Source organism: Callospermophilus lateralis, chromosome 10 (assembly GCF_048772815.1).
Source record: "Callospermophilus lateralis isolate mCalLat2 chromosome 10, mCalLat2.hap1, whole genome shotgun sequence".
Taxonomy (NCBI): domain Eukaryota; kingdom Metazoa; phylum Chordata; class Mammalia; order Rodentia; family Sciuridae; genus Callospermophilus; species Callospermophilus lateralis.
The window spans coordinates 54,385,753-54,402,855 of record NC_135314.1 but is presented as its reverse complement, the minus strand read 5'-3'; the positions used below and the strand labels follow the sequence as shown (position 1 = coordinate 54,402,855).

General features: G+C 37.2%; 1 protein-coding gene and 1 pseudogene across 11 annotated transcripts in view; one reads left to right on the top strand and one right to left on the bottom strand.

Annotated features, from left to right (window-relative positions):
- The window catches only part of Kalrn (kalirin RhoGEF kinase), a 627,901-nt gene extending 615,352 nt beyond the window's left edge, over positions 1-12,549 (top strand). For all 11 annotated transcript variants that reach the window (XM_076867942.2, XM_076867955.2, XM_076867941.2 and 8 more), the window contains 3 exons: positions 1,161-1,361; positions 8,831-8,969; positions 9,801-12,549. In XM_076867942.2, coding sequence (XP_076724057.1) covers positions 1,161-1,361; positions 8,831-8,969; positions 9,801-10,346 — 886 coding nt within the window. In that variant the 3' untranslated portion in view covers positions 10,347-12,549. The remainder of the gene's footprint in view (positions 1-1,160; positions 1,362-8,830; positions 8,970-9,800) is intronic.
- LOC143408726 (ras-related protein Rab-1A-like) lies at positions 4,437-5,046 on the bottom strand (annotated as a pseudogene).
- Positions 12,550-17,103: the final 4,554 nt, after the last annotated feature.

The window sequence follows — 17,103 nt, the reverse complement described above, 5'->3', positions numbered from 1 at the left end:
TACAAGTTTTCAGATATGTAACTCTCAAGTAATTTATTTCCCACATACTCTTCAGAAAGTATTGAAGAATACATGATATCTGGATTTTGCTTAAAATACTCCAGAAAAAAAAATGCAAGTAGGAAAAGGAATAGATGAAATAAGATTGGTAAAATATTGATGAGTCTTGAAATTGGAGTATAAAACATCTATTGTCTTCACTTTTGCATATGTTAGAAACTTTCCTTAATAAACATCAAATAAAATGAAAATTTTGCCTCTTTCAGAATGTTTTAAAACATCATTGAATAAAATTCCTCCTCCTTTAATGTTGTTACTGTTGTTATTATTGTGTTTTATAGAAATATATTCTGTTCAGAAAAAAAACTGAATCTGTGGTTGATGTTCAAAAATGACAGAAAAATATACTGGCTCAAAAATGGTATTAATTGGTCTTTTGTATCTCAAATAACCCTGAAATACTGAGGAAGGAAAATGGGGTTTCTGCATAATAATATAACTTAAAATAGAGGAAAGGATTCCTAACGCAGGTTGAATATCCCATATTCAAAATCCTTAGGACCAAAATTTGAATTTTGAATTTAGGAAATATTTTTTAAAAAAATGCTTTGCATGGCGACACATGACTATAATCCCAGTAACTAGGGAGGCAAGAGACAGAAGGATCACACATTTGAGGCCAATCTGGGCAACTTAGTGATACCCTGTCTTGAAATAAGTATAAAAGGGCTGGGGATGTAGCTCAGTGGTAGAGCACCCCCGGGTTCAATCCCCCAGAAAGAATGGTAAATAAATATTTGTATATCTATAATGAGATACCTTGGGAATTGAACCCAAGTCTAAACTGAGGATCTTTTCTATTTCATGCACACCTTATCCATATAGCCTGAAGGTAATTTTATGAAGTTATTTTTAATGTACCTGCATTTTGACTGTGACCCAATAAGTGAAGCCAGTTGTGGAATTTTCCAATTGATGTGTCAGTTAGCACTCAAAAGCTTTCAGATGGAACACTGTAGATTTCAGATTTTTTGGATTAGGGATGTTCAACCTGTAAGGTGTTATTGTCTGAGCGCTTCACACACAACTTAACACATAGATAAAATGACACCTAGTTGATTCATGAATCTTGGAAAATTCTTTCTTTTTCTGTTTTCCAGAGGCCGTTTCTCTATAGTGAAAAAATGCATTCACAAAGCCACCCGCAAAGATGTCGCTGTGAAATTCGTGAGCAAAAAAATGAAGAAGAAGGAGCAGGCTGCCCACGAGGCTGCCCTGCTTCAGCATCTACAGCACCCCCAGTACGTCACTCTCCATGACACCTACGAGTCCCCCACATCCTACATCCTGATTTTGGAACTGTAAGTATAGATGTTGTCTCTCTGGGTGGTCCCCATCTACTTGGGTTATTTATTGCTCACAATGAATGGAAAAGACAGTCATATTTTACACAGTGTTTTATAGTATGTAACATGCACTCATTCCATTTTATATAAATGCTATTCGCATTCTGGAGATTAGAAAATCAAGGATAAGAAAAGGATAAGAAAACTAGCTCTTTAAAACTATGAAGTGGATAAACTGGACTCAAACCTACATATGTCTCACTCAGTTTGCTTTTTTTCTGTTTTGAGTTTTATTTTTTCCAGATCTTTTTATTGGTACTTTATAATCATACATAATAGTGGGATTCATATTCATAGTCATACATGCACACAACATAACAATGTAATTTGGTCAATATCATTCCCCAGTATTTCCCATTTCCTTATCCTTCTCACTCCCCTGTTATTCTAATGATCTCCCTTCAATTCTCTTGAGGCCCCCATACCCCACACCTTTCTTCTCTTGCTTCCATATGTGAGAGAAACATAGGACCCTGGACTTTCTGAGTTTGGCTTACTTGTTCTAAATATAATCCTCTCAAGTTCCATCCATTTTCCTGCAAATGACTTAATTTCATTCTTCTTTATGGCTGAATAAAACTCCATTGTGTATAGATACCACATTTTCTTTATCCATTCATCCACTGACAAGACACTTGGGCTGGTTCCATAATTTGGCTATTGTGACTTTTGCTGTTGTAAACGTGAGTGTGTGTGTATTGCTATAGCATGATAACTTTACTTCTTTAGGATTAACACCAAGGAGTGGTGTAGTTGGATCATATGGTGGTTCCGTTCCTAGTTTTTTGAGGAAACTTCATACTGATTTCCATAATAGTTGTACTAATTTCCAATCCCACTAAAATTGTAAAAGTGTTCCTTTTCTGTCCACATCCTCTCCAGCATTTATTATGTTTGCATTCTTGATGGCTGCCATTCTAACTAGAGTGAGATGAACCTTCAGTGTAGTTTTGACTTGCATTTCCCTAATTGCTAATGATGTTGAGCATTTTTTTCAAATGTTTGTTGACCATTTGTACTTCTTGTTTTGAGAAGTGTCTCTTTAATTCATTTGCCCATTCATTATCATTTGTGGTGCTTAGTTTTTTAAGTTCTTTATGTATTCTGGATATTTATCCCCTTATTCTGTAAATTCTCTCTTCACATTGTTTTTCCTTTTCTGTGCAGAAGTTTTTAATTTGATGCCATCCCATTTATTAAACTCTTTTTTTTTACAAAGCAAACTATGATTTTATTGTGAAATTCTCATAGATGGAAAATTAAACTGAATATTTATTCTCTCCATTTCATTTTTACAATAATATTACCACTTATTTTTGTACCATGCATTTCAACTGCCTGTTTAGTGAAAAAATTTTTTTAAAAAACTAGAATTTTTGGCTTGTTTTTAACTTAAATTTTCTCATTAAAGACCCCACAATATGGGGCTGGGGTTATGGCTCAGCGGTAGAGTGCTCACCTCGTACCTGCAAGGCTCTGGGTTTGATCCCCAGTCCCATATATAAATAAATAAAATAAAAGTTATTTAAAAAATAAGGCAAAAAAAAAAAAGAAATAAAATCATGTAAAGGGAGAAATGAAAATTTCTTTTAAAAAAAAAGACCCCCCACAATAAAATGTGTTGCCAATAGCCACATCCTAAGCCTCTATGTGAAGAATGTTTTGGCTGCTGCTTCACCCTAAAGAAACAATCCTTGACTTCTGTCACCTTAAAATGGTAGTGTTAGCCAAAGACTCATTTTCCACAATAAAATAAAAACAAAGCCTCTAGAACCTTGAAGGACCTATTTAACAAAATTTCCACACATGCAAAATTTCACTGAAAATAAAGATATTTCTCTCATTTGTAATTCCCACCCGGCATGTATGTTTTCAGTTAATTTTTAGGGATATAATTTCTAAAATTAGGGGACTCAAGTTTCCTACTTTCTACTTTAATGTTAAACACTCTGACATGAGTTATACAATTGGGAAGGACAAAATAGTTGTCATCTGACTCAGAGGATGGAAGAAACTTAAGCACACATTATCTGATCATTTGCCAGTTAAGAAGGGTGTGCCGCTCTTCACTGCTACCACAGATAAATTAACAAACTCTTGATGAGTGGAGCCATTTCAACTGGTTTTAGAGAAGGATCAGAGATGATGGACTAGGCAGCATACATTCAAAACTTGTTTTCCATACAATTTGAGTTTCTTGAACCACTAAAATTGATTAAATCCATAGTAGAACAGAAGCTGCCCTAGGTCATTTATCAGGTCTGTTATCTAAAAAGCAAATAACTGCATGCATGCTGCACTACAGGTAGGCCTAGATGCCCTGGTTGCACACAGAAATGGCTGTTTTCAGTATAATGCAGGGCTCTATTTCCCTTTAACCATAAGAATTAAAACAATACTTATCACCATACAGTTTGATATTACTGCCAATAAGTATAATATTTATTAAACATATCTTCACTTGTTTTGTTACATAGTGTGCAATAAATTGCAATATTCTGCATCCACAAATTATATGCAGAGTATGAAGAAACTATTAATCAGATATTGTAATCTTTCCATTTGTAACTTTACAATGAAGAACTAGCAAATCAGAACTTAAATGGAATGTCTCACTAAACTTTATGCATGGAAAATGACGGACACTGATTGTGCTGTTTGATACAAAATGGCTGAACTTCATCTTCATAAGACTAAACCCAACATCTAAACATGCCCATATAAACATCAAAACAAAATATATTCTAACCAACCACAGGAAACAGTCTTGTATCAGGAAAGCAATAAGGATTACACACATTATTTTATAAACCAGCACACAAAGGTTCTGAAAATTAATTTAGCTGTCTGAGTCAAGGGAACAAAAAAAAAAAAAAAAGTCTGTATTGACCATTTACAATCTCTGACCTTTGTGGAGATGGTAAGAATCTGTTGTGTACAGCTACATACAGTACAATTCAGGCAATTTTGTTTTTTCACTTGGATTCAGATTGCAAATTCATTGCTGTGACAAAAGGACAGAACCCAATTTTAGCAGCACTCTCCACCTGACTGCTTGACTGGAGTGCTCTGAATTTTAACATTGGACTTTTCTGCGCCACCAGCTGTTGCTCCAGGTCCCCACATTTTAATCTCCGCTGCTATCGTCATAAAAGACTGTTCTACATTTTTCTATGTTCTTAGCGCTGGTTTTCAAAAATGGAATTACAAGCAAATTAGCAAATTCCTTTGCTGTTGTATAGTCTACTAGTTTCTTTGTGGTCAGATCTCATGGGTTCCCTACCAACAACTAGTTGACATTTTCACTGGCATAATGATCTATTTCCTGCAGCCACTGTTTAAGATTATTGAAGGACTCCTGATCTGTCACATCATACACAACCATGATGCCATGGGCTCCTCTGTAATAACTGGAGGTGATTGTTGGGAATCTTTCTTGGCCTGCTGTGTCCCATATTTGAAGCTTGATTGCTTTCCCATCCATAGTTCTTATTTTGAAATCCACACCAATTGTGCTGATGTAGCTTTCTGTATATGTATCATCTGCAAACCTAAGAAGGAGACAAGACTTTCCAACCCCAGAGTTGCCAATCAGAAGTAACTTGAATTAATAATCATATTTGGGATTCATGCTGGACATGGTCACTGCAGCTGTCACTGCTACCACTGCCACCCTTACATCATCTCTCACTCACTCCACTCCTTTAGAGCACAATCAGCAGCTGCCACCACTCAGCTATTGCTTCCACCCAAAATCCCATTTATTAATTCTTGGTATAATTTCCTGAGATTTAGAACTTCTGTTAAGGAAGTTGCTGCCTGCATCTGTATCTTGGAGTGTCAACCCTATGTTTTTTCCTAGAAGTTGCAAAGTTCTGGTCCAATTCCTAGATCTTTGATCCATTTGGAGTTGAATTTTGTGCAGGGTGAGAAATAGGGACTTTGTCTCATTCTTCTTCATATAGATAAATAAGTTTTCTCAGCACCATTTGTTAAAAAGGCTGTCTTTTCTCCATGTGTGTTTTTAGTGCCATTGTCAAGGATCAGATGAGTTTTATTTTTTTTTTGATTGACACATGATAGTACCTATTTATGGGGTACAATATGATATGCAATACATGTATACATTGTGTAACGATCAAATCAGGGTAATTAACATATCCATCACCTTAAACATTTATCATTTCTTTGTGGTAAGAACATTCAAAATTCTTTTTGGCTCTTATCACCCTACTGTGCAAAAAGAAACACCAGAACTTATTTTTCTAACTGAAACTTTGTACACATTTCTCATTCCAATTTTCATTTTCTTCTATTATGGGTTTTGGGGTGAGCAGGAATTTAAGAAGAGTTTATTGACAGTGGGCCAACTAACAGGAATTAAATTGAAATGAAAGAGAGGAATTTATACATCATTCAACTGAATTGGCATCCCCAGTCTCCTACCCAAGGAATTCTTTTAGGATAGACCTTGACTGCCAAAAGATTTCATTCATTCCAGATTTTCTAGAGAATAAAGGAGAAAAGGTATATAGTTCTTGTCTTCAAGAAATTATAAGTCTAATGATTAAGACCAAGAGAGAAATGGATGATTTCAATATAGCATGGTAAATACCAGGAACCGTGCATTAGAGAAGGTTGCCATAGAAATAGAAAGGTATGTGGTTGGACTTGAGGTTCAGAAAAGATTGGTGGGGAGGCAGTGCCTGAGCTGAATTAACTGAATCTTGGTTGTGCTGTGACTGTGAGTCTCCCCTTTGCTATTAGAATTGCTGATAGAGCAGGACACGGTGGCGCACACCTGTAATCCCAGCAGCCAGGGAAGTTGAGGCAGAAGGATCATGAGTTCCAAGTCAGCCTCAGCAATGGTGAGGAGCTAAGCAACTCAGTGAGATTCCGTTTCTAAATAAAATACAAAATAGGGCTGGGGATGTGGCTCAGTGGTTGAGTGCCCCCAAGTTCACTCAACTATCAAGCCCCTGGTATGGGGGGGAAAAAAAAGAATTGCTGATAGAACTGCATGACCAGATTCTGAGATTCTGATTCCCTAGTCCAGGATGGAGTATGGGCTATTCATTATTCTACAGCTCTAAGGTTAAACTCAGTGTCTGAAACTTCTGGTTGGCCATGACTGGTTGTGCTTGGAGCAGTTCTACTATAAATTTCTCCATAATAGCTCCTAGAAGTTCAGGGGGGTGCATTTAACAATCCGACTGCTGCTGCACTCTATTCTTCCCATTCCTTTTTTTTTTTTTCATTTTAAGAATTCATGTATTTAATAACACAACAGAGTAATGCTACTAATATATAATTGTTTGAAGATTATATAAATTTCATTTTGTACATACTGATTACTGAACCAATATTCCTTATCAGTTCTAGCCCAAGTGTTGATATGGAAATTTAGAATCCTTCCCTCCACTGGTTCTCTTCTTCTCAATACATGACTTCCAAGTTTATGAAGCTTGTATACATCAAGCCAGTGAAAAAGGAAGAAACAAGGGAGACACTCAACCTTGACCTTTACCTTGAATAAGAGTTGATAAACTTCAATTCAAAAACTAGTCTTAAAAGAAAAAATAAATAAAAAAAAACTAGTCTTAGGTTAATATTTAAACATAAGCAGGAGTATATACCTACTTTCTAGTCACAACTCTGTACTATGGATATTCTTCCCATTCTTACACCACCCCCAATAGGATCAAAGAAAGACAAATGAGCCCTTAATCAATTCTATGCTCCCATCAAGAAAATAGAGGGAACCAGAGGAAGGGAATGAACTAGAGGACAGAACTGGAAACTTGGCCAGAGAGGTTTCAGTTGGGTTGAAAGCAATTTGTGACCCTGGATCAAGCTCCTCTGCCTGGGCATTTCCTTGGGATGTGGCCCTAAAAGCCCAGGCACATTAAAACTTTGGTCACTTCTTATGATAAAAAGACACAGAGTACCTGAAAATAGAAAATAGATACAAGTGCTACCAATCATGCTTAAATGCCTCATTATCTCACTTTATCCTTGCACAATCCTCATAATGAAATAGGCAGTATTATCTTCTGTGGTAACTATTATTCCTACTTTAAAAATGGTATTCTTCCAGGAAGCCAAAACCCAGAGAGTTTAAATGACACCAGGGGTCAGGGGGCAGATCCAGGATCCAGATCCAGGCATGGCACACTGCACTGTTATGTCTTCAATGATAGTCTTTAAAGCTACACAGTTGCTGAAAGGCAAAGGATTCAAAAAGAGATCAAGAACGCCAAGAACAAGCTTTCCCCAACTAAGAAATTGACAAATAGGGATAGGGGTATAGCTCAGTTATAGGGATATAACTCTCAGTTGGTAGAGTACTTGCCTTGCATGCACAAGGACCTGAGTTCTAATCCCCAGAACCACACACACAAAACAAACAAACAAAAAAACAAAAAAACCAAGAACTAAGAAATGGACAAATAAAAGTGGTTTATAAAACATATATGGCACTAGTGTAGGCACTAGTGTAGGACTCCAGTTAATCAGAATATTGCTGATATCTTGGTTAAGTCTTTCTTTATTTTGCAATCTAACTTCTAAAAGGGATGTCCAATCTCTTTCCATGTGAAGAATCTTAACAGTTGGGCTGGGGATGTGGCTCAAGCGGTAGTGCGCTCCCCTGGCATGCGCACGGCACTGGGTTCGATCCTCAGCACCACATACAAATAAAGATGCTGTGTCCACCGAAAACTAAACAATAAATATTTTTTAAAAAAGAATCTTAACAGTCAACGAAACAGTATTTGTTTTTCTTTTTTTCTTTTTTTTTGTTTTGCGAAAGTATTTTTTAATTGATTTTTAAAACAATAAATGACAGTGGAATGCATTACAATTCTTATTACACATATATAAGCACAATTTTTATGACAGTGGTAGAGCGCTTGCCTAGCATGTGTGAAGTACTGAGTTTGATTCTCAGCACCACATATAAATAAATAAATAAATATCCATTCACAACTAAACAATATTTAAAAAAAATATGAAACAGTATTTTTTTTTAAAGAGAGAGTGAGAGAGGGAGAGAGAGAGAATTTTTAATATTTATTTTTTAGTTTTCGGCGGACACAACATCTTTCTTTGTATGTAGTGTTGAGGATCGAACCCAGGCCGCACGCATGCCAGGCGAGCAAGCTACCACTTGAGCCACATCCCCAGCCCCCTGAAACAGTATTTCTTAAACAACTGTTGCATTGATTGCTTCTCCAAAGCTCATCACGTTTGTAACTACATTTAGTTCTGAACACTACATTTACTCTGAACTCTAATACATGCATGTGTTGCAATATTGATCTTCACTTACAAATAAAAGAGATCTTAGAGGCTTTGAGTTTTCTACATGTTATTTTTCTATTTCTTCACAAATATTTCCTTTACCTTTTGCTCCCCACTTTCAGGATGGATGATGGCCGGCTCTTAGACTATCTTATGAATCATGATGAGCTGATGGAGGAAAAAGTAGCTTTCTACATTCGAGACATCATGGAGGCTCTGCAGTACCTTCACAACTGCAGGGTTGCACATTTGGACATAAAGGTAATAAGAAATAACAACCTTGACAGTGAAACAGCCAAGTGCAACTTACCAGTCATTACCCTTGAGGAATGCAAATTTGAATTCATTTCATTTACTTAGATTAGGATCATTTGGCTATTAAACAGAAATGAGGTTTTCCCACAACTTAGTGCATTATTTATGAATGAATGAGAACACACCAGAGGCTCAATGACAACTGAGGTGAGACAGGGGAAGAAGCTTTGACCTCCCAGGATAGCTTTATAGAAGGAAGCCCACAATGTACCCTTCTCTTTCATGCTGCCCCCCAAAAATCCTCTGGCTAGGCACAGTGGCATATGCCTGTAATTCCAGCAGCTCAGGAGGCTGAGGCAGGAAGATCACAAGTTCAAAGCCAGCCTCAGCAACTTAGCGAGGCCTTAAGCAACTTAGTGAGACCCTGTCTCAAAAGACTAGGGATTTGACTCAGTGTTTACGTGCCCCTGGGTTCAACCCTTGGTTTAAAAAAAAAAAAAAAAAAGCCCCTATTCTCCAAAAGAATAATTTCTTCCTTTTTTGATTCAATGATGAAGCAAATGGTAGTTAAGAGGATATGATATTTGGGGTTGGGACTATAGTTTAGCAGCTCAGGAGGCTGAGGCAGGAGGATCCCAAGTTCAAAGCCAGCCTTAGCAACTTAGCGAGGCCCTAAGCAACTTAGCAAGTCCCAATCTCAAAATAAAAAAAATAAAAAATAGGCTGGGGTGTGGCTCAGTGCTTAAGTACCCCTGGGTTCAATTTTCTGTACCCAAAAAAACAAACAAAAAAACCCAGAGAACTCAACTTCCTTCTCCTCTCCCTGGATCCCTGCAGCCTGAAAACCTACTCATTGACCTACGGATTCCAGTGCCTCGGGTGAAGCTCATTGACTTGGAAGATGCTGTCCAGATCTCGGGCCACTTCCACATCCACCACCTGCTGGGGAACCCTGAGTTTGCTGCCCCAGAAGTGATCCAAGGCATCCCCGTCTCCCTGGGCACAGACATCTGGAGCATTGGGGTTCTGACATACGTCATGCTGAGTGGGGTCTCCCCCTTCTTAGATGAGAGCAAAGAGGAGACATGTATCAATGTATGCCGGGTAGACTTCAGCTTCCCCCACGAATACTTCTGTGGTGTGAGCAATGCTGCCAGAGATTTCATCAATGTGATCCTACAGGAGGACTTTCGGAGGCGACCCACAGCAGCCACTTGCCTGCAGCATCCCTGGCTGCAGCCCCACAATGGCAGCTATTCCAAGATCCCCCTGGACACCTCACGCCTGGCATGCTTCATAGAACGCCGCAAGCACCAGAATGATGTGCGTCCTGTTCCCAATGTCAAGAGCTACATCGTCAACCGGGTGAACCAAGGGACATAGCCATCTCCCAGCCCCAGAGGTTTCACATAGAAGTGCGGTGTGAACCAAAGCAAGACTGAACATGTCTGTACATAATTCTGTTTGTGATTTCACCCCATGCAGTTCTCTGAATTGAGAGATGTCCTCTTAAATCTCATCAGTGGTTATTCAGGGTTTGAGCAGCAGTAAAAGTCACCCTAAATCCAGGGACTTTGCAGAAGGTCATCCTGAAAAAAAAATAAAGATGCAAAGAGTTGCAGAAAGTATTAAAAGAAAGGGCAAGAAGAACAAGAATATTAGCAGCTATAAAATTTTAATTGTACATTCCAAAAATGAGTGGCTAAGTGGGCAAACCTTAAGCTCAGAAGGGTGAGTGTTATAGGTTTCTGACTTTGCTGAAAATTTACAAAAAAAAAATCTATTTAACAGAAATGTCATATATGTCAACTATTCTGGTTTAAATGATTTAGATATAGTTTCTTAATAGGATACATATACACATACAGTATAATAGATCCCATTCAGGTTTCAGAGTTTTATAATATAGAGTTATATATGAAATCAATCATAAGTAACTTTAAGTGCTCCAGTTAAGACAATAATTTATTTACCGAAGCATTACATTGTTTTGACTAAGCACAATTAGATGACAAGTTTTTTAGAGCATTTTATAAATCTTGTATAGAAATCTTTTACCAGAACCTGTGCATAAAGAGAAAGCAATGTTACCCTTTTGCAATCTGTGAATGAGAAGAATTTTTTTCCTCTCAATCATGAGTTATTTGATTAAGATAGGTTCTGTATATGAAATGCTACCCCTGAATGTACTGGAGGCTCAGAGTTCACCTGGCAAGAAAACCTGCCAGGAAACAAGCCCAAATCCAGTAAGAGTTGTGGAGTTATTTTTATGTCTACACCTGGCTTGAAATAGGTAAACCGATACCACAGGTTCGTACAAAAGGGCAAACAGAAACCTTTCTACAGTCCAATGAACAAGGTACCAATACTTTCTGATTTCTTCTACAACTGTAGAAAACAGTCTTCAGAAAGTTGGCTTGTTTTATTTCTAACCCCTTTGGAAGCTAAGGGGTGCTTACCAAAAGGAGGCAGCCATACAAGCCTTTTAAAGGCCTGGTCCTAAGTCCTTTATGAAGCCATGAAGCAAAACCTGATACATCACCTGAACAGAGCGTTGAGTTTTAACTGAGATTGCAATACCTATCACCACCTAGCCACCAATATTTCTCTGGACTAAAAGGACTAATTGTATTTTGAGGCCAATGCTGCTTTCTGATGTATATTCTCCATACAAGATTATTAACTGCCCTTTTCCCTTCTGATGGGAAAACAAACTTGGGCATTTCATGGTTTTTGCTTTTTGGGGGGTGGGTGAGGGGATTGGTTTTGTGTTTGTACATGATCCACTTCTTGTTTTCTGGAATGTGTTTTGAAAATTGCTTTTATTCAGATAAAATTCTAAAAAATATATATATAATTCAAGTGTTTGTTCAAATCAGGTTAAATGGCATTGCTTCTCTCCTACTAATGGGATTGAGAAAATTAAAATCATGCCACACCGAAGTGCAAGCAAAGTATCCACAGAGGGTCAATACAACTACAAAGCTAATTAGATGAAAAGGAAATGATGGAAACTAAGCCTGAACTTTAATCTATAAAGACACTTATTCCCACAGTGGAAACATAGAATGAAAAATACTCATCGTTCTTCTCCATTGGTTTCAAAGTCAGCTTACTCATCCACTCTCCACCTCATACCATCCAAGATTATAGACTTAAAAATTAGTAGAAAGTACAAGCAATAAGGCTAGATAGCACTTAATATTTTGGGGATTAACCAAATATATGGAAACTGACTCCGACTGTCTTGTTTCCTAGTTTTCAAATGGCCCTGGGTCACCCAGCCTCACCCCTCCCAGCGCTCCAACCCTGCCCAGTCTCCAGTGAAGCTGTTCTGTATATACACACATGATCCCATATGATACAATATTTTAAAGTTTAAAATATGTTTACTAAATAATATCTCTTCATTATGGGATGTAGCACAACAGAGGGAAGCCTGGTCCATAGGGATTATCAATGGGATAGATTGCAGGATCTGAGCATTCCAAATATCCATAAAATGTGGCTTGACCAGTTCTTTCCACTGTAAATAACCTGAATAAACAGCTTCATTTAGAGTTGTTAGGACAAGCTGAGTTTCTACTGGAGAGGGGAGGGTCTAGGGGGTGCTCACACTGCTACAGGAGGGCAATATTGAAATCCTGTAGCAGAGCTGGGCAGGGTGGGCGGTCAACAGAATGTTAGAGCCAAAGCATATTCACTTTTCATGTTCATATTCACTTTTACATCTGAGATAAGATAATCCAGATGCGGGCTGCATGGAATCCGCCCCCAAGAACATGTATTGGGAAAGACAAGAAAGGAGAGACATAGAAATGATAAGAAATGTGACTTTGTTAACTGGAGCCAAAGTACAATCATTAGAATAGAATGAACTTAACAGAGGCCCTAAGAGAAAGGGAGTATATTTTATATAGTTTGATAACTGAAGAAAACTGATGGAGAGGCTCCCTTTCTGCAAAGCTCCTGGTTCCTTCCAACAGAGATAAAATAATGGTCTTGTTTCAAGAATTATCTATAGCAAAATAAGACAACCTGAAAATAAGACAACCCAGAAGATGAGGCTGGGAAATATAGTTTAGGTTGCTCTGTGGGCAACCATAGCAGGGGAGAAGGATCAGGACCTCTCTCTTGTACCTGTTTTGGCAGAGAGATTTATCACTTGGTAGCAGAGAAAAGGGGAGAAAAGAGAAAATAGTCCACTTCTATAAACATGGTAGTGCTTAGTAGGAGTGAATGTTCAGCTGAAAAATGAGAAAAACAAATGTTGGTTAAAGTCACAGGTGTCTTGCTTGGCTTACATTCTTGCATAGGGTTTAGAGCTTTTTTTGTTTTATGTTGTAGGGGTGGGATGCAGAATGAAGGAAAAGATCAGGGACAACCCATGGTCACTTGTAAGAAGTGTAATAATTTCCTATGTCTTTTACATTTGTTTCAAATTAAATAGATTTTTATCCACTTACAGCTGAATGTGGTAAAATTTTTAAGAAAAAAAACTTGTAATGTTAGAGTTGTCCTTCAGGTCTCTCCCAGCCATAAACAATCTAAGGGGGAATGAAGGAGGCAGAGGAGAAAGCTGGCTTCGCTGCTTTGTGGTCCACAAAGCTTTTATAAATAGTAGTGCCTTTCAGAGGGGAGGATGGGAGATGAAGAAGTTCATTGCATTTAGATTTACTAATATTGCAGTATTTTTTCTTTGTTTTAAAGTATGAAAACATCTGAATATAGGATGGGACCAGGAATTCTCGAGTTTCAACCTCAGCTATTCCAGATTCATCCTTTCTTACAGAAAGTCTTTTTTTTTTTCTGCCCCAAATATACCCATTGGTAAAATGGGAGTTAGGGGGGAAGGAGGGAGAACATTAATCTCTTACAAATATTGAGAAAATAACTATAGTTGGGACGTCTATAAAATACTTTGATTTTTTTAAAGTGCTACACACTGCCAGTGCTAAGAGTTTTATTGATAGTAACTTTGAACATTCCAGGTTTTCAATATTCATGTCTTTAGATACCATTTACAAACTCGTGAGGTTAAATCTTATAAATTGTTTTTAATTGGAAGTACTAGGTGCTCTTTGTCTAAATGTGATTTGGTCTTACCTTATAGTTTTGATCATTTAAGAGCTTATCGACAGAAAAGGATTAGGAGAGCTGATGAAGTCTTATGTCCACACAGTTTTATCCAATATTTCTTATGGCAGACATGAAGAATAAGATGCCCTTTAAAGCTACTGTTACCTTCTCTTCTCAAAGTTTATGCTCTGGAAAAATGGACAGAAAAGAACCCAAATAGTCACTTTCCTCACTGGGAAGGCAGAAGTGGAATAGAATATCTCCCTATAACAATTCATTTCTTCAAAGTCTCAAAAGAATACATCAGAAGCGGCGAATTAAATGTGCAGGTATAGAAATGAATTGGACTATGGGTTCTTGGAGGAAATGCTTTGTATCTATTTTTTAGATGGTCAGGTTTTTTTTTCAGGAGTAACATATTTGTTGTTCCAAAGCCTCCATAATTTAGTTCCTGTAAGTTAGTCATTAATTTTTCTTGTCTATGTAGAAGAGCATGGAAATTCAGTTTTGTGAGAATACAAGGGAGCAAATATGATGTAAATGAAATGGTGGTTATTTCTGTGCATTAACTAAAAATTTGTCCATGCATTTGATAGAGGAGGAAATATTTTGAACTGATAGGGTCTCTTAGTAGGGCAAAAGTGCAAACTCACCACATCCTTATTCTGGGTAGCCCATGAATTGTACTGGATGAGTTTTGGGGGAATGTAGACCTTATTTCTTTCCCTTCTGGGTAGCATCCCTTTGGAGTCTGGGTTTGGCAATCACATCGTATGAACTTTCAATGAATTTATTTGTAAAATTGCATCATGATATTTCTTTGCTGTTTAAAATGTAGGGCTCTTTGGGAAAGAATGATTAGACCCAGGGTAGGCTGAGGGAAGACAGAACTCACACGTGCTCCATCAAGAAAAAGGAGGCTACTTGGTTAATATTTATTTTCTAAAAACAATAAGGCTCACAAATGTTTCATTAATTCTAGAGGGGTAAAAAGGGCTGAAATTTGTCAATAGCACTAGATATTTTCCACTTGAAATATTACCTACATGGAAAATCTATACAGATATAGTAGAATATAGAAAATCATAAGGCCATGTTTTTAATGAAAGGCATTTCTTCCTCATTTCCATTATATATAGAAGTTAGAGGAGAGAAATAAAACACTCTAAGACTATGTTTCATCTTTAAGAGACACTTATAGAAAATCTGAAGTTAATTCTCACAGGGTATTATGTTTTCCCATCAGCCTGTTTAAGAAATTCTAAAATGTTGTTGGTTTTAGTTTTTATTAAAATGATGAAAACAACAATTTAGTCAGTTAACTTGTTTCAGATGGTAAGGTTAGCTGAGAACAGGAGGTGTGTTGGAAAAGTGCAAATAGCAATTCTTAAAATGTCAACTGTTTTAATTTAACCAAGTGAATTTGCTAGCCAGGGGATAACCAGCATAGGAGTTCCATCAGTACCTTTCATCAAGAACTGAAACCACATTTTGGAGTATTATGGAGACTGTTACCATGACCTCAAAGACTATGGCTATGAATTTGAAATGAACAAAGTATACATCTTCTCTTACTAACTTAAGCCATATCTATCATCTCTGTTTTTTTTTTTTTAACCCTGGTGCTTTTACTTCTGTTTCTGCCAAACTTCAGCCTATTCTATGGGGAAGGTGAGTAAAACTTGTAGTAGGACAAATATGAAGACTCTTAATCATACTCTTGAGAATGAGATCCTATTCAGAGAACAGTGATTAAAATGCAAACTGTTGGAAAATATAGATATATGTACATCTGTACATGTATATAGTGTATTATATGTATGTATATGTTATTGCTCATATGCAGAAATCTATCCATTTGCAGACAGCCCAGGTGGGTCTGTTCTTCTATTGGAACACCATTTAGGGCCATTCAAAACCACGAGGGCTAATTCGTGGAGACAAATTCTACTCATGTAGGAATTCATTTGCTGTCTTTTGAAGTCCACAAAGCCAAAGTAACAAAGTGTGAAACAGTGGGACCATCATTCAGTCTATTCTGTTTCCCTGGAGTCAGATGTATCTTTAGAGTTGAACTATTATTAGTGGGTTTGCAAACTGCATTGGCACCTTTTGGTTTTGAGTGATCCCTTCCCCGCCCCAAATCTTTTGAGAATTTGCAGTGGGCTTCTCTGGTCATTCAGATAAAGGGCCTTATCCATAAGTGGACAGGTTTCCCCATACGGATCATTACGCATATACATATAAGTACATACTTCCATCAGGCTTGTAACAATTGAGTTTAAATCACTCCACAGTATTGATAAATAGCTCTATATTTTCAAGGTGCAGAAGAATTCCACAGCCTTAATTATTTCAGTGTCTTGCTGGTCTGCCTTAAGTGTATCTTCTGGGTTTTTGGTTGTTTAATTTTTTATTTTTAAAATTTTCTGCAGTTGTTCATTTTGTATGCACACAACGTCGTTTTGTAAAGGTAGGTTGTAAATATTTTATTTGTAAGTCAAAATCACTCATGTGTAATGTTGTAAAGTGATGACCTGCTGTCTTGTTATTATTACTACAGTAAATGTTATAAGTTATGGATGAAACTTCAGATATACATCTCACATGTTATGCATTCCTATAAATATACTATACTAAAGATACTATTTCTGGTGGTCTTTTTTACCTCCAAATTAAAACCTCTGTTCAAAGAAAAGTAATTTTTCTTTCCTTAAACATTTGAAAGCCTTTGACAAGCTGAAAAATCACAGTATTATTGTTATTTTTAAATACTTTTTTTAGTTGTAGATGGACACAATACCTTTATTTATCTTTATGTGGTGCTGAGTATTGAATCCAGCATCTCACCTGCTATGTGAGCGCTCTATCACTGAACCACAACGCCAGCCCTCACAGTATTATTATAGCACTTTTTGCCCAGCTTTTAGAAAGATGCTTTTATGTCCTAGAGAAGTATTCTAAGGCAATTGCTATCAAAAAATGCCAAAGAAGCCTCAGGTGTGCTGTCAAAGTCATTCTGATGTTTCCTGTTTTGCAAATTGGCAGGCCATTTAGGCTG